We start from the raw sequence: 22,345 nt of genomic DNA on the forward strand, positions 1-22,345 counted from the left end.
TTATCATTAACAGAATAAAATGGCTATCTGAATAGATTTTGCTACTATCTCTAATGCCTGATGTAATTGAAAGGAAAAGATGTTGATTTTTTTTCCTAGCATTTGCATGTAGGTAAATGAGAGGGCAGTCTGCCATTTTGAAAGCTGGAAATTGGCAAATGACTTCATGTTGGAGCAAGTGGCTGGTTAAGGAAGGCAGTAGGGATGAAGAACTGAACGGTGTCTGATGGTGAGGGTCAATTGCAATTCAGAGAAAGTTCCAGGCTTGGGCTTGACTGCATCCAGGGACATCTCTTCAGGGTATACTCTGCAGATGATTAGTGGATTTGGGCAGGAGAACTGTATTAAGGATGAGCCTAAGTATCAGAATAGACACCACTTTTTAAGGTTTTGCATTTGAAGGATTAAACTGTTCTGTAAGGGAGAATTTTGTACAGGACTTGGATGCAGGGTTAGTTGGCAGCTTAGCGGTCATTAAACTTACTTTAAACAATTTTATAACCTTATTTACATCTTCCATAAGGTTACTAAGACTTTAATCCTTTTTCCTGTAAACTGTTTCAGTTACAGTCAGCTATTTTTGTCCTTCTTGCTGTAAGAATGCAGTGTTTTTGGCTGATACCTTACCTTCTTTCCACATGCTGACCCAGTATAGCCACTTCTGCAAGCACAGACATTTGGTTTTATGCATCTGCTTCCAAACAGACATTTTTGCTCACAAATTGCTATAAATGAAAGATAAAATTGTTTAGGAATACATTTATTCTAAATCTTGTAATGAGAAAGGAAGTACTCTGATGCGTTTGAAAATGATAGAACAAAGATGTGACAAAATATATCAAGGCTCTTAGTTTCACGTGATGGAGAAAAGGACAAAAAATATTTAGGCATTAAAAAATGTTTGCTATGGGCTTTTTTAATGCCTACGTGTCTGTTACATTTACAATTTTCCTTCTTTATTTTTACTTCTCACTGATGGGGAAAGAGAAGTGTGTGCCAAAGTAACCACCTTAGCTCAGCGGAAAATGGGTCAGAAAAGCTCTGATCTGGAAAGCCAGGATACACTCTGGGCACTGACGGCTGGGTCAGATTTGTGCCAAAATTGATTTTCTTTTGTTCCATGTGAAATAAAATAACAGCTCTTAAAAGAACCTTCTTGACTTGAGATGCAAAGATTTGTTAAATATTTACTCCCCAGAGTGCTTCTATTACAACAAATAAAAGGGAGAATTTAATGCATTCTTCAAAACTCTGGAATCCAGGGTGTGTAATTTCATGTCCCACAGAATTAGAAAGGGAATCAGAAAAACTTCTTTATCCTATCTAGACTACCACTTGTATTTGAAGACATTCTGTTAATAAAAGAATCAGTGCTCTTTATTTTTTTAAAGAGATTAGAAAAAAGATAATCAGTTGATTTACTCAAATTTCAACCTTTTTTTTTTTTTTTCATCCTAATCAGCAGTTTATGGCATTGTTTTGGCATGGAGGAAAGAGAGCAACCAATTCATAGGGCAGCAATTCAAGAACACATCACAGTATCTTAATTAGATCTTATGAGTTAAAACTTCTATAAGTATTGCCAGATAAATATCAACAAGTGAATTCTTTTATTTTCTTACCTGGAAGACCCATATAGGAAGCTGCTAACCATACACTACTAAGATGTAAATATAAATTACATGTCATTATCTGTCAATAAAGCATATGACAACAGCTCTCTATGTTCCAATACCATCAGATCTGAAAAAGTTTAATGTATCCCTCTAAGGGACATTTCAGAGAAAATCAACAAATTGAGGGGATAAAGAAACAAAATCCAGAATTTCAATTTTTTTGGTCTTAGGATCTGATTTTTGGCACAGGTTTAAGCTCATGCAAATTCTTTGTGTTGCAATCTGAAGTCTCAGAGATAGAATAGACCATTAAAATTTCTTTGGAAAACACACAGTGGCTTCCTAAGCCATCCAAATGTGATCCTCTGAGGACAGTTATAGTAATGCTACAGTGACCTTGGAAGGCCAGCCACAAGCTACAAAGATTCCCCTCCCTGTGGTTGTTTAAAAAGAACATCTTGTAATTTTGCTGTCTTTGTCTACGGAAAATAGGTTGTCAACTCTATCAGATTACCGTGACAGCCAGCACTCTGTGAGAAGGTTGGGATTTTGCTGTATTAGGGAATACTAACATTTATATTTGTATTCTGAACATCAGACTGAGACCTAAGGGAAAGGGGAATGAAGAACAGAATTTACCGGTAATCCACACATCCTAAAAATAAGAGGCTGTACAGCCTGGTAAGCTGCTGGTCTTGTGAGTGCAGCCAGATAGTGAACTGGAAAAATCTCAATGTTTCATTCATGGGAATAAAACATTTCCAACTTTCTGCTAGGGAGCGTATTGTCAGCAGAAGGGGCCTCTTCCAGTTGTGTTCCACTCTACAGTGGATTTTGTTCTTGAAGAGACACAACTATGTATGATATTACTACGTATAACCTGATGAGAACTTGGGCACAGGTAAAATGGATATCGATTATCTTGTTGGTAGTTCATATAATAAAAGCAAGTAAGGAAAAGAGTAGTCTGCTCTGGAGCTCCGTAAGGCTGGTAGGGGTATTCTCATATGCAATGATAGAAGGGCTGGTAGGGGTATTCTCAAATGCAATGATAGAAGAACAGGCATTAGTTAAGGTACCAGGCTTTTTTTTCCATCTGTGGTTTCTTTGATTCTCAGATGATAAAAACAAAACAAAACAAAAAAATAAAAAGGAAAACATTTCCTCCTTTTTCATCCTTTGCTATCTGCCTGTCTCTCCCTCTCCACCCACTGCTTCCTGCTGTAGCGCTCAGAAAAGCATGAGCTCAGTAAGGAGGAAAGTTAAAAACATTTTGGGAGAAAATTGGAATTGAAATCACAGAGGATAATAACATAGCTGAAGTTTAAATGAATATTTCATAAATGTATTTACAAGGGATGCTAAGCCTCTAAACACTAAAAATGACACAGCCTGTGTATGCATTATCCTGTACAGATTCAGCAAAGAAAGTCATTTAGTAAGCTAAGCTTATGATAAAATTATAATCAATAAATGCCCATTACAGAAGGAGATTTATCCCTGAATGCTAAAAGAACAGAGCTATAATTTGCATGCAGATGACAATCTTTCTTACGAGTTTTCTTTTTTTAAGAATTGAAAGGGTTACATAGGAAAGCTAGAAGCAAGCCTGTCTGAGAAGTCGTTCAAGACAGAGGGAGAGAGAATGAACTCGAATGTTGAGGACATTATAAGGCTTTAAGCTTGACACTTATAACATGCAAATAAAGAGAAGATATTCTGAAGGGCAAATGAGAAGCCAGTATGGGTTCAATAATATTAGAACAGAAGACAGCAGCATGAATTTTAATGATGAAGATCCTTCACAACTATAACCTTCCTATATTTTATAATTAATTATTAGAATTATACCTTGATCCTGCACTCTGATCCTTAACAGACTTACATCCTTGGCCAAAAGCCTGCTGACTTTACTGGCTCGTGTTTTGTCTAAATCTGTCAGGGCAGTCAGATTGTACCATCAAGTCTTCACTGCTTTGGTCTAATAGTTCTTTTCTAGCTCAAGAAAAAGAGAGATGTGAGTTAGCACCTCAAGAGGGAGGGAGAACCCACAGGCATGGAGCTTTAGAATGGGTATCTGGTCTGAGATGGGAAGGAAATCATCGGTGGGGATATGTGGTGATCCTGTGAAACTATTTCTGTGTTTTCCAAGAGGGAATTTTTAGAACATTTTTGCTGCTGTTACAAGACTATGAAGCTGTTCCTATCTGATGCTTTCTAGCCTGTTTTGCTAAAATGTAATTTCCCTCCATTTGCAAGACTGTCTGAAACTTGACCGTTGCTCCTTAAACTATGACCATCAAAGTCATAAGAACTTATCAAGGATAATGTGTGTATTCCACAGCACACCGTATTTGTTGGGACAAATGACCTATTTTATTGATTCTCTTTCAGAAGCTATTCTGTGCAGTTACAGATGAGTGGGGAAGAAAACCATTCTCTCGACTGACCTCTTTATTTGCAGTTTGATAAAAGAGGACTATTGGATTTTGTCCATTACTGCTTAAACAATGTCTCCTGAAAGTCCCTTCTACCTACTCTCATTCTTGCCAAATTCTGCAGCACAGTGGTAGCCAGAGACTGGTAAAACTGTAAGAAAAATAGCCTGCACAGACATCTCTGGAATGTCACTGAGTTTGACTGATCATAGCATTGAGAAATTCATAATTCACCACATTAAACAGAATGAGATTTCATTGCACATCATTGCAGAAGAGGCAAAGTATTTGCTTGCATGATTGCACCTCCAAAATGCAGCAGACCTGTTCCAAATTAGATACAAGCTTCATAACGTATGGTGCTACATCTGAAAACAGAGTTCAGTCTTGCTCTCTGAAGCATTTTCAAAATACTGTAGAGATAAAATTATTCTGACTTGGACAGTGCCAATCTTCATTGCAACAGAACAGAAAATCTGCTCTGGGTTACTGTCAATGTATCGTTTGCTGAAAGGCTGGAGGATTTTTGACTGTCACTTATAATACAGATCTATGTACTTCTTTCTGGGTGAAAGTTGGCAGGAAAATAGAAGGCAGCACTATTTGCACTTGGAAGTACTTAATTATTAGGGGCCTAAACTAGAGAAATGTCATCTTTTGCTTTTTCGGGTTTTACAGAAGACTGGGAAGATGAGATCTAGGGAAGATTTTATTGTGGCAGCTATATCTACTGCTGCCTCCAAACAGCCTGAGCAGTTCATGTAAGCTCGGGCCATCTCTGTCATCTTGATAAGGGCAGCTGCATGAATTAATAGGCTGAAAGCAGAGAATGAAACTGGGATTATCTGAGTCCCTCCTGTGCCTGAACAAGTCCCAACATCACAATCCAGCCCAAATTCCTTCTGGATCATAAGGGAAGCTATAGTGATTCCTGGGAAAAATTATCTGGAATTTCACTTGAGTAAGGAAAGTGACTTTTTGCTCTATTAAACCAAAATTATATGGATACATATAATTGACTCATGTCAAATATTTTGCTGTTAAGGGAGTGCCAAAAGCAGGGGAACCTTGCAGGCTGAAATTCTTGGACAAAGTAGTTTGCACAGGGAAGCAGTACAACCACTGCAGAAATGCAGTGGTTCTGGCAGAGGGCATGGATTTTGCTCACTGATGGTGGGCAGTGCTGGGATGTGTTCAGACAGATTAAATACACATTTTTCACAACGCTCTGGATTTGGGTAGTTGGGCTCCCATGTTAAAATACAAACCCAGACTTGCTTTCTGGGGTCACACTTCTGTGCAAAACTTTATATGTAACATCTGTGAGGATGAAGACTTTCTTGTTCCCCCGTTTCCTCCCTGCCTCGTTGTGAATACCCTGGAGCAACATTATAAGACCTAACCATCTGCTCTCTGACTATAGTCTTCTATTCTTCTATTTAAAAAATAGTGGAATTCCAACCACTTGGTGGTTATCTGGGTTTGTTGTGAGACCTCAGAGTTACTAGCATCTCCTTTGGGGCACAGAGTTGATTTAATTGCACACTACAATGGAAACAAGGGGGAAAAAAACAGTAAAAACAGGGTGACTATCAAATGAACAGATCTGGAGGAAAGATTTAAAAGAGCTGATTAAATACATGAAAAATGGCCCAGGCTTGTGTGCCTGCATTGTACAGCAGAAATGGGTAATGACAGTAAGCTTTACTTGCCTTGCACGGGAGCAAGCATGATTTGTTTATTTATTTAATAAACTGACTCAGGAATATATCATCAACTAATAAATAACTTTAAACATTACAATGTTTGAACTAGCAGACAGCTGGCACAAAGAAACAATTACACAGCCATTGGGATTTAACTGACAAAAGATTTCCATAAGTAATTATGCTCTGTGAGTGTGAGAGGAAAGAAAGATTACCCTTTAGAGGGGATAATGCCTTGATATTTTCCTCATGACCTTTTACTGTAAAACTAATAACACACACACACTGCAGTGACCCTGCATGCAATGGGCAATAACGGGTCTCTTTCTACTCCAAGTTTTCCACTCCCCACGCATACAAAGCCATCTCAGTGGTCAGACCGAATGCATAAAATGTGCAGGGTTGGACTCCTGGGTTAGCGGTTAGCAGGCACATAGAACTTCTGTCTGTGCTTAATGCCATCTGGATATGCTGAATAGGATATTGCATTTCCTATCGTCCCTGAACCTCTTTTTTTTTTTTTTTTTAATATAGCCTTTCAGATCATTGAGTTTAATATTTGCTACTTTTTTTCTGATGGAAGTAAAGGATGAGTCTGCGCTCTTCCTCACATGGACTCTTGAGTCCAGAAATGTCTTTGAAAGGAATAGTTTTACTGACAGCATACAACACTGCTGACAAACAGGAGGCATAATTTCCGTGCTAATCATCTGATGGTTGCCCTTTCCATGTAAAGTAAATATAGTGGAAAAGTGGATATGTGAATATCTCTGGTACAACATGTATGGCTACAAGCCTGTGATAACGAGAGCAGCACTTACGGGTCTGGCACAGCATTCCCACCCATCCTTCAGGGCACTCACAGATGTTTGGACCTATACATTCTCCACCATTCAGGCATTTCTGCAAGCAAACAGCTGGACAGAGGGACATGAGACAAGTGAGAAGATGTAAACAACATATTCAGACATTCCAAAGCTGTCTGAAATAATGACCTGCTAGGTTTTATTTCAGCTGGCTAATATCCAAAGGAAGGGATGTGCTCTCTTCATCCGATAATTTGTATTTAGGATTCTTTGATATTTGCTTCTTAAGAAATCTATCTTTGAAGACTGCCTTCTGGTAGCTTGGCTATTTCTAATGCTCAGCTCACTATCAGTTAAGAATACTCTCCATATGATATTTTCATCTGGTATATTCATGTGTGTTAGATGCACATAGCAAATTCCACATTGCAAATAAGCAATATCCCATAGTAGGATTTGGTATATTTATCGTCTGTAGTATTTCTTCAGGGATCCCAAAGAGTAAATGCATGTTTTCGTGTGCACGTGTGAGAAACACATATTTCCTGCATCATTTCTGCAGAAATAATTCATATTATAATTTCAAAACACTGGTTCTGAAATTGTACTTACTACTAAGATCCAAAGATTAAATATCCTGTATTTTAACCTGGTTTACTTACAGCATGTCACCTGGATTATAAATTTATTCCGTTTGTCTGTCAACATCATGGTAACAAATAGCCACATGAGGAAAAGTACTCCTTGAAAGTATTTTAGAGTGAGAGTTTTTTTTAATTCTATTTTTATAACGTTAAGTCAGATATGGTAGAGTTACAGAGTGAGAGCACATCTTTCCTGAAATTATGCACTAAAAATGTAGCTGGTGACCTTGAGAGTACATCAGTTGACAAGGCTTTATAGCAGGCTTTAAGTAGTTCTGTATCTTGAAATATATGGCATTTCTCTGTAAAATGCAGCAAAATATGTGAAGGTATTAAAACATAAAATCAACGCTTCAAGTTTAATACTATAAAAATGAATTTCCGTAACAAGATGTATAAGAGGGAGTTGCATAAAGCAGAGCCAGGATTCCCCTACACAGCTTTCTTCTTCTGTATGCAACAACTGCGTATAGCATTTTGTATTGAAACTGTCTGTTTTCAAACTGCTGAGGGAGCAAAACAAATTATATTCACTATAGTGTTTTTTAATGTTAAGACAAGGTTACAGTTGATGTTGACTGGCTTAAGTAATGAGCAATGATCTGTTTGATGGATAGTAGAAATGCTTACGTTTATTACAGTGCTTTCCTCTCCAACCAGATGGGCAGTCGCAGACATTTGGGCTTACACATTTCCCTCCATTCATGCACACGGGATCACAGACACCTGCAGATACATAGCAAATGAAGAACATAATAACTGGAGAAAAAAGGAAGATTTTACTAGAGACTTCCTTATATCTTAAAGGCTGTGGATGCCCCTCCCTGAAGGCATTCAAGGCCAGGCAGGATGGGGCTGTGAGCAACCTGGTCTAGTGGGCGTCCCTGCCTATAGCAGGGGGTTGGAACTAGATGATCTTAATGTTTAATAGCATGCAAATAAAATCAACCAGTGTTATCTGGTAGGAGAATGATCTTCTGTTCCTCTCTTAGGTATATGATCAGGCATCTTTAGATAAGCAGATTTAGGTTTCCTGATTATTCCTCAGAATATCTAGGGATATGAAGAATGCGATGCACTGAATTATTGTTTTTGTGGCTTCTTGTGTCCTGGTCACTTGCTCTGTTCCTTCAGTGCAGATGCAGCACTGGCAGCTCTAAGAGCTCCATGGCTGCTCTTACTTGGCTGCTACATTTGCATTTTGCTCTGTGCCAGAGCTCACAAGTCTCTTAGCACGGTGACTTGCCTTCAGGCAGGTCAGCCTTACCCATGCTTATCAGGGCTGCTTGGACCCAAGCCCTAAAACTGTCATCTTCTTTTTCCTTCTTTCTCCATCTCTCCTGATCCATGCTGTAATCTTGGCATCTGCTTACTAGGGCTAAGAGGGATCTAGAGTTCTTGCTGAACTCTCAAAAAGTGCTGCAACGCCAGTCAAAATCTAGATGAATTTAAGGAGTTATGACAACTGTAACTCCGAGTTCATCTTTTTCCCTCCCTTTCCTTCTCTCCTTTTTTGATCTCTTGTCACCCATAACAGACTTCTGACATCCAGTTTTATATTGTGCTGTGTTTGGCTTCTCGTTTCAATTATAAAACAGCTTAGATATTCGCTATTTAGAAAACTGACCCCAAACCATAAATCTCAGATCTAGATTTCAAATAACCCTCAGCTTTATGATACTCACAGACCATAAAGTCCTCATAGCTGACCTGCTGTCCCAAGATCATACTGCTGAAATCCATGGATTTGCTCCGGAGATCAGAAGAAACATGGACCTTATCCAAGCTCAGTGGTACTTGTTCAAAAAGAGGTTTCTAATTTTTTTGTCCTTTAAATTTTTAATGTACTTTTCACCTAATATAAAACATTGCACTGTTTTACTGTGGTATCTGAGATATTCTATGACAGCAGATGCTTCCTTCAGTTACAGGTAGTCTAACTATTGCACTTTTTGATTCAGTTTTAGTTTTCAGTTTATATATAACTGAATTTGTTCCAGCTCAGTTTGCCTTGTAATTCAGTAAAACTTTAAGTAACAGGGGAGGTCTGGTCTTGGTCTGAGTAAAACAGTACAGTTCAAACAGATTTTCAACTTGGTATCTATTTCTCTCGTTCTTCAGCTGCCTTACAAATGAACAAGGAACCATGAAAATAGAGCACTAACTTCTTTAATGTTGGTTATTGCTTGCAGCATCTCTTACTTTAGGCAATAAATCCGAGGGAGTTCAATTCCAACATAACTAAGAGAAGAACTTAAGTGGGAAATGTAAGCTCAGGGCCATACCTGGTTGGACAGGCACTCTTGGCTCTCTGCCTTTCTGGGCAGACACTTTCTCAACGTGAGGGGGAATACACAAGGCACCTTTATGTAAACGCGTGCAGTGTTATCTCCCCTCCTTTTCTGTCTGACATCTCTACCTTGTTCTACCTTTCTCTGACTTTCTTAAATACAATTCCATCTCAATACCCGTCAGGCAGACTTCAACATTTGTTGATTATAACTAGTTCTGATCCTTTCTAGTCCCACTCCTTGGCCTCTGTGGAGGAGCTCCAATTTCAAAATAGCAAACAAAAATGTTACAGGCTCTCACAGGAAAACTAAATAAATTATCAGACACTAGGAGAGCAAATCGAATTATCGTAATCCTCCCAGGCGCTGGCATGACTTTGAAAAGTCTCACATTTTTTCCCTCCCCTCCCCTTGAAAAATGCCTAGCATCTTGACCCAGAGACAACAGGGGTTTGATTAGGTTTTCCACCTTACTTGGGAACCAGCCTCAATGGAATAGATGTAAACACATTTGTGCCTTCTCTTTGTTGCAATTTGATAGGGCATATCACTGGGGGTGGAGAGAGCCTTGTTCTATCTAAGTATCCTGGGTGCAAGCGTGCTAGCAGCCAGCGAGTATCACTGAGGCCCTAATCCCATTCCCTGTGGTGTCAACGTCAGCGTTTCCGTGCTCTTCAGTAAGAACTGAAGCACAGGATTTTGTATGCAATAAGTGTTACTCAGTTCTATAAAGAGTGTGAAGGCCACAATTTAAAACTTCCATAATATGATGCTTTTTAAGACTGGGAAGTTAGATAAGGTAAGCCTGTGTTGAAGGTTTAAGTAAAAGCATGATTACTTGCTGTATTTCAGGCGAGGGTTGATTTGATAAGGTAACAGGTGGCAGCAGGTGTTAAGATAAAACATAGGTGTTGCGTAGAACATTGTACAAAATGTACATAGTTCTACTGTGTACTGAATGGGACTCTCCAGTTGCTAAGTTTCTGTCGTACAGTTATTTTTCTTTGATAGCTTTAGAGCACTTTGGCCTTAATATTTCCTGTGACCCTTTGTATAGCGTATCCCCTCTCGGCTGGCCTCACTCAGTGAAGTGCTTCTTGCAACTCTTTTTTATCATGGAACTCCGCAGTTAGCTGTTCACCTCAAGGTAGCCAGCCTACTGCTTTGTCAGCCAAAGAGAAGAGTTTTACTACAAAGTAAATATTTCCAGAGATTAGTAAAAATCTATGGAAAAAAGTTAATTGTTGTCTCTAAAATCTAGTAGGTACTCCTGATGTAAGTAGCATCAGCAATGGACACCTACAGTTCCAGTGTCTTCCTTCATCTGCACTTCTTGCAGTAAATTGACAATAAACCTTCCCTTAAAGCATGGAATCATAGAATCCTTAAGGTTGGAAAGGAACTCTAAGATCATCTAGTACAACTGTCAAGCCATCCCCACCATGCCCACTAACCATGTCCCTCAGTGCCACATCCATGCTTTCCTTTAACACCTCCAGAGACGGTGACTCCACGACTTCTCTGGGCACTTCTCTGCAATGTGCATAGTATTAAACAAAATATCCCAGCTATGCAAAGTGAAGGGGTATGCTTATAGTATGCTTCTCTGCATACACTATAAGCAATTAAGAGCAATGTCTTGTTCAAACGGTGACAATATCAATCAAAAGTAGCTGCTCATCAGTCTACAGTCATTAACAAAAGCCAGATATTTCCCTTAGACTCTCATTTTTCACTATGCATTAACAGATAAACAACATTTCAGGTGGAACCTTATGCACCTTTTGATGCAAGTACCCCAATGCACCTTTTTAACAAGAAGTCGATAACAATAAGTAGTGAAAAGCTTGCAATTTTGTCAAATGTCTTCATCACCGCCCTTATTATGTCAAAACAGAGGGGATATTAAATCAGGCTCCCAAAATCTTAGCAGAACGAGATTTTTTGAAATGTTTCAGGAATACCCTGTGGTGCAGCTGAACATCCATGTCCTTCCCTGACAGTGTGAGTGCCCTGACTTCTTCCTTCTGAATCAAGAATTACCTGTCATCGCATATCCTCAGCCAAGCTGCTGATGAGGAGACAATGTGTCACACTGCAGTGCTGATTAGAAGATGTAGTTTTCAAGATAACTTTTTTTTTTTTTTAGCCCTGTAGAAGCTGACAAAATTGACCTGTTTCTGAATGCATTCTGCTTTTGGATGGAAAAGAGAAAATAGCCTCAAGCAGTAACATCTGTGTGGGCCAGCTAAGGTAATGCATCAGGCTACAGCTTCACTGACAAAGAACACAGAAAAGCGGCCAAAAGAACACCTACTGGTAGATACAGACTTCAACGTGTCCTTTAAGTCACCATCCCTGTGCTGTTATTTGTACATGATTCATAGGCATGGCTTTTATTTGAGGCTGGTGTTGGTTTCGGACTGTCTTCTCTGTGGGCCCAGCGCATATTTGTACTTGCTCTCTCAATTGCTCTTTTGAGAAGTAGGATGCTTGATCAGTCACAGTTTTGGCTTTTGTACGTGTACATGTTGTTCTAATGTTCGTTTTCTCCTTTCTGCTTAGTGGTTATCTCGATGTGCTGTGACATTCTCAAAAACAAAGAGCTGTAGCTAGGGAGGTACAGCACAGTAAGGATACAGAGCATGGGACAGATTTAAAAATAACACCGACTGGTCTTGTCAGGAAAATACAGATGACAGAACCCAAGCTGAGAATAAAAACGAAGCCAATAGATGTGAAAGCAGTTGGTTGCTGTGTTAAAACTGGCACTTCTAGTCCTTTTCCAATGTTTATTGATAATATACATCACCTATTGATAAAACACAGGAATGGAGGAGAAGATCTGTGCCAGGAATGCAGCAGCCTTGTGAATGCAGCCTTAAAATGTAAGGATGCTGCTGATTTTTTTTATAGGAAGAGAACGGGAGGGCCAGGTCAGCAGTTTCACGAAATAGCACAGTTCAATTGATCGACTGGAAGCAAGGTTCCACTTCTCTCTGGATGCATTATGCATCTCAGCAGCGCTGCTCAAATGAACCATTATCCCGAGTGCAGTAAGGAAGGGGTTGGCTGGATGCTTCCAGGTTCCAAATGAAAGAGTTGATCTTGCTGAATGATCTTTAATTCTTTGAAGAAATGAATCACAAAACCGGTGTGTTCTGGCGAAAAAGGGAATTTCTAACCCAGGGTATGCTTTTATGGATTCTACTGCCCTCACAGTAGCCAGAAACTAGTTGAGGTAAAAAACGTCATTCAACGCTTCAGAGGGTATAACTGGTGCTCAACAGATCATTAGCAAGATGGATGTACCTATATATCTGCTGCCACAGAGGTCCCAATTGCACGTAGCACTAAAAAACATGTTGTGGGTTTGGGACAATAGCAATTTCTAGTCCTAATTTTTCTGTTCCAAGGGCAGCCAGGAAATAGTTTTACAAATGTTAAGTTTTAGGCATGTGTGTTGTTCCAAAGCTTGAGTTTCTTGGAAGCTCCTCATTTATGTTGATTTGGATTTGTAAATACAGAAATTTATACCCAAGCTTTAGCAAAGTAACTTCAGATATGTAATCCAATGAACATCAGTAATTATAACCTTAGTTTAAATTTTAAGAAGAAGTAACTTTGCGTATGAGAAGTTTGCATGTTTTGTGCAAGGTTCTTCTAAAATTTGGATCCTTATCAAGCTACCAATTATTTTGAGGTTTGCTCAGCCCCATTTCTTGCTTCACGTACTTCTAACAGAGATGCAAAGCAATTCTTCAATAAATTACCTTTCTGAATAGTAAAAAATAATCTGGTAGAAACCTCTGAGGGATGCAGTGCAGGAGAACAAATTACTACAAGAAACAGAGGGAGCTGTAAATGTAGTTGTGATGGGTGCCGTGACAGTATGCATTGATAATGTATTCACGTTGCCACACAGCTCTGGCAATAGGAGTTAGTTTGCATCACCTAGCATGCATTTCAGAAGAAAAAAATTGCCTGAAAAATTGTAGACCATATAGACTGCGGTATGACGCCAGGGCCTTGCCTAATTGCGTCTAGTCTTTGTTCTGATGTGTGCTCTGATGTACCTAGGGGGACCTTTAGAGTTATTAAAGCAGGAAATAAATCTAATTCAGGTATTAGATCAGTAAAGAAAATGGGAAAAATAATGGATACCGGATGGCATAACTACTGAGATGCCAAACTAAGCTCTGCATGTTGATGCGCAATGTACTGGGTTGCTATCTGTGCCGTTACATTACTCTCATCAGATAATACAACTTTTCTGCCAGCAGAAAGAGAATCTTGGTCTCTATTTCTGAATGATTCTCTGACAGTGCATGGTGGGGAAGGCTTTTAAGCCCCAGAACACTGTGGAAACAAGTAAGGAATTGCCGCTCCAGTTCAGATAGGGGATTGTCTGCTGTCCTTTGAAATATTTCCCCGTCTGAGACCCCTTTGTTTGTTGTCTCTTATCAGGTGAAACTCTTCCTAGAGATGCACTGTTAAGGTGTTTGGATAGGTGCGTGATATTTCGTCTTTGAGAATGGTGATAAGCATTCAGCTGACAAAACAAGCACACACAGGTGTGCATAAGGTGTATTTGGGGAATATTCTGCTGGGAGCTGTCAGATTTTGAGATCCTTTGCGAAACCTTTTTTCTCTTACCAATTGGTTTTAGTCTGATTGCGATGCTATTAATTTGAAAGAGTGTCTTGCTATTCTTTATTCTCATCTTTGTGATTGTTAGTATATAATTAATGTGGGGAATTGTGAAATATACTCTCAGCACAACTTACATTCTCATCTTGTTTGGGTCTCACGCTTGGTAACATTTTCTCCTCATTGAGGAATGCTCTGTGCTTTATTAGGTCAGCGAACCATTACGGTGTGTGTATAAATTGTTCTCTAGAGCGGTTTCCTTGTCATGCCTGAGTAAGAAGTGAAAAGGGATTCTCATATACATTGTTTTTCTCTGTTGATTGTTTTTGTAGTTTCAGTCCTTGCATTATGACCTGCCATTTAGGCGTGCTTTCATTGCTCGGACTGGGCTAAGCCCACCCATGCTTGGTGCAATTTGGTGTATTTTCATCCATGCAAAAGTAAAAAGGGAGATTGAGGCAGAGGAATTGAAAAGAACTGTGGTGAAATGGGAGATAGCTTCAAGCCAAGAAGAGGAAGAACAGCAGGTCCCTGGCCTAGCTGATGGCCAGTTGGGAAGCAAGGACCTCATCCACAGGAGGCACCTGCCTTGGGTGGGAGCCCTTCCAGAAAAGGAACTGCTGGCTGCCTTGGCACTGCTCTGAACTGTTATTCATAGCGTTATTATCTGTCTTAGGAAGTAGGCTAAATCTTACATGAGAATCAATGTACTGCCAAGGTCTTTTGTGGTCCAGCAGACAATGTAATTTCTAGAACTGTCCACTCCCTGCGCTTTCCCCACAGTAGATTTTACACCCCCTTTTTTTTAAGAGAAAACATTAAAAAATATTTTGATTAGAAATAGGCCCCCAAATGTGTTGTTTCTGAAATCAGCTCATGGAAAAGCCACTCATCCTCACGTGGAAGCCCACGGCAAGGAGAAATGTGTCAATTCAGGAATCCCTGCTATTTAAGTATGTGTTTACATACACCAACAGATCAGACACGTTTCTTTAGTGCATTTAAGGTACGAATAAAGAAATATTGGCCCAAACCCCAGATTCTCTACTCCTGCAAAAACCATTCTGTAGTCTGTGAATGTTTTTCTTAAGCAAAGAAACCTTATTAATTTTTTTTTCATTCCTTCTTATTTGGGATATATATTCAGTTTCTACCCAAATACATTCTTCTCTTCCTGAAAAATAAATTTAGAGACAACTGCATGTGCTCAAAGCTCCTGTTAAAATAAATGCACCAGCTGCCTGTATGTGAACAAAACATAGCTTTGACAAAAGACCAGCTAATGGCTTTATGACATATCCTCACTAAGAGAGCAGAGAAGAGAAGAGCTCTGAGTGCAGACCACAACCAGACCATGCCCTGAGCCACTGTCTCCAGTTTGGCTCTCTGTCTGTCTCTGGGAAGTCAGAGCTCACCCCGTTCACCGCACGCAAAATGCACAGATCAGTTTATGCTCAGCAGAATGGGAAAGACAGTATTAGCCCTGAATATTTTTTCCTTTGTCTTCTGTTGCGTATCTTGCCCAAGGAAGGAAAATGGCATCTAATCCAGCCTATTCTGTTATGTAAGCTTCAAAATCAAGTAAGAACTGAGACCAGTATTTCCTTTTCATATGTCTCCAGACTATGCGCCCAGTCAACAAGCAAACCTGCTAATTCTTCTACTGCTGTCAGCACAACTGATGCTGTTTGCATCAGTTACGATCCTCTCTACATGAGCAGCTGTTAACTTATTTCCAAACACCCACTTGCTGAGGACTCTGGCCATCCAGAAACCTTGGCCAAATCGTTGTTGCTAATGAGTGGCTCCTTGACATGTGAAAAGCAGGTCTGAGGCTAACGATGGCTCCATTCATTGGATTAGGCGCAGGGGCTGTTCCCTGCTCAGCTGTGTGGGAGGGATGCTGGAGCTCTTGTCTGCAAACTCGCTGATTTTGGACGGCTTGAGGCAATCTGCCTACTCAGTGAGGATGTTCCAGAGAATATACTGCCGGTTGTTAAGATGATAACTCAATAGAAGTGTAATTTGTTGAGCAGTAAAGCTTCCCGCTTACGCAACTTGCAAGGAAATAATCTACAGCAATGTGGCATGGGAGGGCTGGAATTCAGGAAGTCAGTGACTTTCACAGTATGACATTGCTTAGCAATATTTGCTTTTGAAACCTGGTGTTCACATTTCCAATTTAGTTTGTCTCTAGATTTCATATAAGTAAAGTTCTCGTGCTGGGACAGAAAGAGAGAAGGGGAGGGGTGGGAAGAAAGAGCTAAAAGAATGAATTAGAGTTATACTGCATGCTGTGTACTGGCTATAAATCCTGCCTGCAGGAATTATAGAAGTGGAGAAATAATTATCTACTAACTTTGAGATGCAATCTGCAAACTCCCAGTGTTGGATGAGTCTGATGCTGTAGAACAGCTGTGAGCAGGAATGCTGCCTCTGTTTGAAGCCGTTCACTAAACCCATCCAGCTGACTAGGGCAGGAGGGCTTGGGCCCGCAGGATGGGCTGAGGTTTGCATGGTATTCTGCAGCAGGGAGGAGGAGGAATTCAGCCTTGTTCTCCTGTGCCCTTTGCTTGCTGATAAGCTCCAGAGGGAGCTGTGGTTTGCCTTTTCGCTCGGAGATGATCTTGCTAGCAGCTGAGGAGGGATAAACGTGGGGTCCCACGAATCTCTTTTCCTCTCTTTTTCTTCACTCCAATCCTTCGTGTGAAAAGTGAACTCAGCTTATATTAGCTATCCGTAGAAAAAGTTGCTTGTAAAGCAGTCCAGTGAAAATGTGTGTGGATACGTAACATTTGATCTATTTGCTTTTAATGTTTGTAAGAATGTGTTGGGAATTTGTGTGAACACAGTGTTACAGTCTCATGAAATCAGTGAAATTCCAAGACAGCTACAGCTGTGCGTTTTCATCAAAAAGGAATGTTAAACCACAGACAAATAGCTTTTCCTTATTACTGAAGCAGAGTATGTTTTCTTGATGCAAAGTTGATCCAGAAATATATTTCATTTTGAAGTGCTGTCAACGTTTGCCTCCTTACGCTCAACAAGACCGACTGTATTGAAAACAACACGCAGCAAGTGAGGATGCAAGGTTGTACGACTGCTGATGCATAACCACACATTTCCTTGTCAGCTCTGACACCCTCCCGTCCTGGGTGTGGGTGTCTCGTTTGCATAATCACCAGGCAGTTATTTATCAGCAAACACACCAGGCAAAGCCTTATATTTCAGCTGGCAGCCAATCAGACTGGGTTGATTTACGCCTCTTTGGAGGCGATGTTTATTTACATAGTGAACAAGCACAAACTTTCAGGCTGAATGCCTTTCTCTGCACACCGAGGAAGCAAAGATGATTAAGGCTGAATAGTGAAGGCATGGAGCTCCCACTCTTGCCTGTGAATTCACAGCTGCCAGGCAGAGTATCAGCAACACCAAGCTGTACAGGGATTGATGTGAACATCCTAAGGCCTGCTGCTTTACTTTTAAAATAAACCAGTAGCAAATCTGGGCTTGGTTTAGGAATAACCTATCTTTGGTTGGCTGCCGCAGCTTTTAGGTTTAACTGTCTCCTCCAGTTGACAATCTGAAGCTGCCAAAAGCAAACAGAAGCTTTTCTTTCTCTGTCCGTGCAGGAGAGATTTATGAAGGAAAGAGAATTGTCTAATAGCAGTGGAAACAATGCCAAAACATCCAAGGGGTGAGCGCTTAAAGAACTGGTTAGAATTGTTCTTCTCTTGTCATTATGCATCATTGCTATCTGGCAACTCTATAAATATATATACATTTGCAGCTGGTGACACTGCAGAAGAGCTACGTGCTATGTTAACTCTTTTTGGAACTTAGAATGAGTGTTGTGGTATGATTCTATGGTACTTTTTCCTCTGCATTAAGGAAGATGGGTTGGGTAGCAAAATTTATTTTCCACTTTTCCATTTGCCTGTGTAGATAAGTTCATAATACATGGCTATGTAATTCTAATCAAATGAATGCTAAGTATGTCAGCTGACCAATCACGTCAATGCCCAAATTGTACCTAAAACCACATGGTAAAAAGGCTCAAAGGGCCTTTGGTGTCTGAATTCTGAAGTGTGGCTGAGGGCCACCTCTGAGTGATGTGACCAGTTGTTTTCTCTGTTGGTTGGAAGGGTTTTGAGCTGGGGCTTATTGCTGCTCTATGACCTCCAGACCTTCATGTGACTGGGAGAGGAGAAACGTGGATCCTCTGGTAGAGAAACTGGCTCATGTGCCAGCGATGCAAAGATATAGAGCTGTAACAGCAACTGCTTGCTATGAAGAGCTGTGAACAACCTATTGGTTTCTATAGAGCACACCACCAGTCCCTGGGCAGTCGATTGTAAACAGTAAAAAAAACTTAAAATATACTCAACTTGTTTCAGCTATTAAGTCAGGAAGCAAATAGTAGCCTTTGCCTTCTAGTTTCTCTTCATTCATCCCAGACCCAGCAACTTTCTTTAAGTTCTTATAACATGAAGCTAAATAAAACACTATATCCTGGCTGTGGAAGTGGAACAGAGGCTCAGATTAAATGGCACAAAAATATTTTCACCATCTCAGGAAGTTTTGCCACAAAAGATTGTACCAAGGCAGGCAACAGAAACTTCATAAGCTTAGAAGTGCTCAGTGGGTTGGAAGCAGCAGAAGCGTTTGGGGCAGTGCTTTGCTGGGCCGCAGTCATGATCAACTCTTTCTCTTTGATCTGTCTTCAGATGTGGTAGTATGTTCAGAGAAGGAAACAGCACTTTTCTAATGTTCTCTAACCTCAAAAACAAAATGCCAAACATGAGTTTTTTTCCTCCTTTCTTCCCTCCAGCTTCTTCCTGCCAGAACAGGCTATTCAATTGTATCCTCTGCAGCCAGGAAGAGCTGTGCATCGCGATTCCCTCCACTGTAGGAGAGGAGAGCTGTGGTGTGGGGCTTTCGTTGCTAGAAGGAATTTTTTACCAGCTTTTCTCTGTGTGTGAGAGACTTAAAATGCTCTGGAAACATACAGATTGTTCCTGCCAAGAATGGTTGTTTTCGCAGCTCCCCTTTTGCCAACTTCAAACTGGTTAAGAAATAATAATAATAATAATAATAAAAACTTTTCCTATACATGTCCTAGACTCCCTGAGTGACAGAAACTGTTGAGCAATGTTACTTGCAAAAGTGCCAAAAAAACGTATTTTCCCATTAGAAGAATAGAATATGAATACCGATGCTAAGGTGCAGAGGGAGTTTTCAGTAACAAGAGCAAAGGCAAGGCATGGTTAGCTTTTACTAATAATTAGTATGAGATTCCAAGATTTTTAAGTTTCTCTGCTGCTCTGCCGTTGGCTTTATTTTTTTTTCTCCTCAAAATCTTTTATGCAGAATAATTAACTAATCTCCAAATACATCGAGGATTACTCATTCTGAATGCATGAAATATTTAAGGACTCTAGCAAAACATTCTGCCCCCCACATTGATTGAGATAGTGCTATTCTAATTAACAGGTTGGTACAAGACCTAACATAGAGTCATAGTATTATAGAATGGTTTTAGTTGAACAGGACCTTTAAGACCATCTAGTTCCAACCCCCTGCTATAGGCAGGGATACCTCCCTCTAGATCAGGTTGCTCACAGCCCCATCCAGCCTGGCTTTGAATGCTTCCAGGGAGGGGTCATCCACAGCCTCTCTGGGCAGCCTGTTCTGGTGAACAGGTCTCTAGTCCTCTGTGTGCTATGGTAAAAATATAGACCAGTGATAATAAATATTCCATTAACCTAGCACAAAAGGAAGAAAAACTGTTTAGTTTCAGAGAACGTTGGAAGTTTGTAACTCACTTTTCTGGCATCTTCTTCCAGTGTAGCCCTCCGTGCAGGAGCACACGTTGGTTCGAACACAGTGGCCACCATTCTTACAAGGAGGAATGCAGACAGCTAGAGAAAGAAAGGGAAAAGTTTGTTGCACAGAAACCACAGCAGCTGTCACTATCACCTACATATAGGCCCTTTATTGAGGCACGTGTGTTGGGAGAACAGTCTGCAGAGGCTTATTGGATATTTGGAGTAGAGAAGATGTCTCTCCAAAGGGTAATTCAGGCTGATGCCCAGATGAGAACTCATTTTTCTCTGGTTTGTGGAAGGAATGTGGGACACAACTCCTCACACATAATCTCTTTTAGATACCTGAAACTAAGTGGTGGGAATATCCCAGAGAACCTCATTGGTTTTTAGCTCTCATTAAAGGGCTTCTCCAAGAGCAGCTGCCCTTGAAATATCAGTGTTTGTTATTTGATAACTTTGTTTTGGCACTATTCTTCCCCCTTCCTCAATGAAGCTGGAGGAAGGGCTTTGCTTTTCTTCAGCATCCAGCCACTATCCAAATCACCTAGGTGTTGAAAATCACTTTCTGTGCTGAACATCAAGAGAAAGATCATCAATTTACAGTCTGCATAATTTTTCCTTCTCTCTTTCCCTGCCGTCATCACAAAAACAAAGAGCTTCCAGCAAGCTCTACTATCATTAATCATTCACTTGCAAAAGCATGCATTAGGATTGCATTCGTGTAGGAACTCCAGGGAAACAAAACAGAGAGAGAAAGAGAGATAAACATTTAATATTGAAATAGTTCATTTGGTAATAAGAGTGTATTTATATTCCCAGATTTGGGAGGGAGTTTTAAAGCCAAGCTCAATGCAGGTGTCTTTCAGCTATTTGAGCCCTAAACGTGAGTTTCTTCCTCATGTCTGTTGTGCTTGGTCTAACGGGTAGTTAAGAGGATTTACTCTGGTTGGATATTAGGAAAAATTGTTTCTCAGAAAGAGGGGGTGGAGTCAATATCCCTGGGGGTGTTCAAGACCTGTGGAGATGGGACATTGAGCGACATGGTTAGTGGGCATGGTGGAGTGGGTTGGGGTTGGACTTGGTGATCTTAGAAGTCTGTTCTAGCTTTAATGATTCTATGATTAATTTGACTTCCTTAGCACCATTAGCCTCAGATTAGAGCTCTCCTGTTTAGGAGATGAATTCAAAACCGAGTCCTCCACAAAAACTAGGCTGTGTGATATTTGATCACATATTTGAGCAGAGACCCGAGGAAGTCCTGTGTAAGTCTCCCATCCACAACATGTTAGGATGGTCAAGCAGGTGATACGGTGAGGCCCATCTGAAGAAAAATCATCATCTGGCTCTGAAACACACTATAATGCCCACTGTAGAATGCAAAATGAACAAAGTTGAGTCATACTTTAAAGTTTAATTGACTAGATGCTAATTAGTGGTAAAGTTGGCTTCAAATAGTTTTAGATTAATTGTTTAGTTACCATTAATGCCATCCTAAATAGGTGTTTGCTCCTTCACAGTACCGTTAAGAACGCTTTAATGCAGATTTACGGCAGACCACAACATCCTCAGAACACACAGGGAGTTATGACAAGGCAAATCTCTCGATATACTGCGTGTGGGGGCAGGCAGTGATATAGGCTGCTGTTTATGTTTTAAGCCTGGATCCTTTATCAGCATGATGAATAGAACTTTCTTACCTCTCTGGCACCGGGGCCCATAGAAACCGTAAGGACACGTGCAAGTATTTGGTCGCACACAGATTCCTCCATTTAAGCACACGGGATTGCACACAGCTGTATGTGAATGTAAGATAAATTTATTAATCTCTTATCACTCTGAACCTCTACACTGGGTGCTCTTTTGCTGCTGCACATGTCATTAGAATAAATATTGCTAGCAATACTGTGATAAATTTCACACGATCCTTGCTGGTCAGTTGAGCTGTGGCATTTATTCATTGTCATCACAGTGGGTGCATTTCAGTGGTGCTTTAGCATAGCTAGAGGGATAAAATAAAATATTATTTAATAGTTTATTTCTGATATCTTCCTTTGGCTTGCCCAGCTTGTTTGCTTTCATGTTGGTATCCTGGCCACCGGCGATCCCCGGGTAACAAAATGCAGTCACACTGCAAACAGTCTGGATAACCTGGAAAAGAGATATTGGCCATTTGCAGCTTTGTCTGAGTGCAGCAGAGCAGAGTGGCATTTCAGGGAAGCTGAATAGGTATGTGCCACAAAACCTCTGTTTGTTCTGCCTCATTTAAATGCCAGTTCCCACAAACATATTGGCTCATGTATCATCAACAAAGCCACTGGCTTTGCCTGTTTATTTATCTGTTATTACTATAGATGATATAACAGGCA

The 22,345-nt window shown here is 40.3% G+C and overlaps 1 protein-coding gene and 1 long non-coding RNA gene across 4 annotated transcripts in view; one reads left to right on the forward strand and one right to left on the reverse strand.

Moving 5' to 3' along the window:
* Positions 1-22,345, reverse strand: part of LOC424300 (von Willebrand factor D and EGF domain-containing protein-like) — a 162,952-nt gene that overhangs the window by 7,033 nt on the left and 133,574 nt on the right. For 2 of the 3 annotated variants that reach the window (XM_040703814.2, XM_040703813.2), the window contains 5 exons: positions 21,677-21,772; positions 19,977-20,072; positions 7,841-7,936; positions 6,582-6,677; positions 628-725 (listed from right to left, as the gene is read on the reverse strand). In XM_040703814.2, the coding sequence (XP_040559748.1) occupies positions 628-725; positions 6,582-6,677; positions 7,841-7,936; positions 19,977-20,072; positions 21,677-21,772 (482 nt within the window). The remainder of the gene's footprint in view (positions 1-627; positions 726-6,581; positions 6,678-7,840; positions 7,937-19,976; positions 20,073-21,676; positions 21,773-22,345) is intronic. The other variant, XM_025152679.3, reaches the window with a different exon arrangement.
* LOC107053858 overlaps positions 17,729-22,345 on the forward strand; it is a 132,636-nt gene continuing 128,019 nt past the window's right edge. Inside the window, exon 1 of the long non-coding RNA XR_006939860.1 lies at positions 17,729-17,848. This is a non-coding gene — a long non-coding RNA (uncharacterized LOC107053858). The remainder of the gene's footprint in view (positions 17,849-22,345) is intronic.

Source organism: Gallus gallus, chromosome 7 (genome assembly GCF_016699485.2).
Source record: "Gallus gallus isolate bGalGal1 chromosome 7, bGalGal1.mat.broiler.GRCg7b, whole genome shotgun sequence".
Classification (NCBI taxonomy): Eukaryota; Metazoa; Chordata; class Aves; order Galliformes; family Phasianidae; genus Gallus; species Gallus gallus.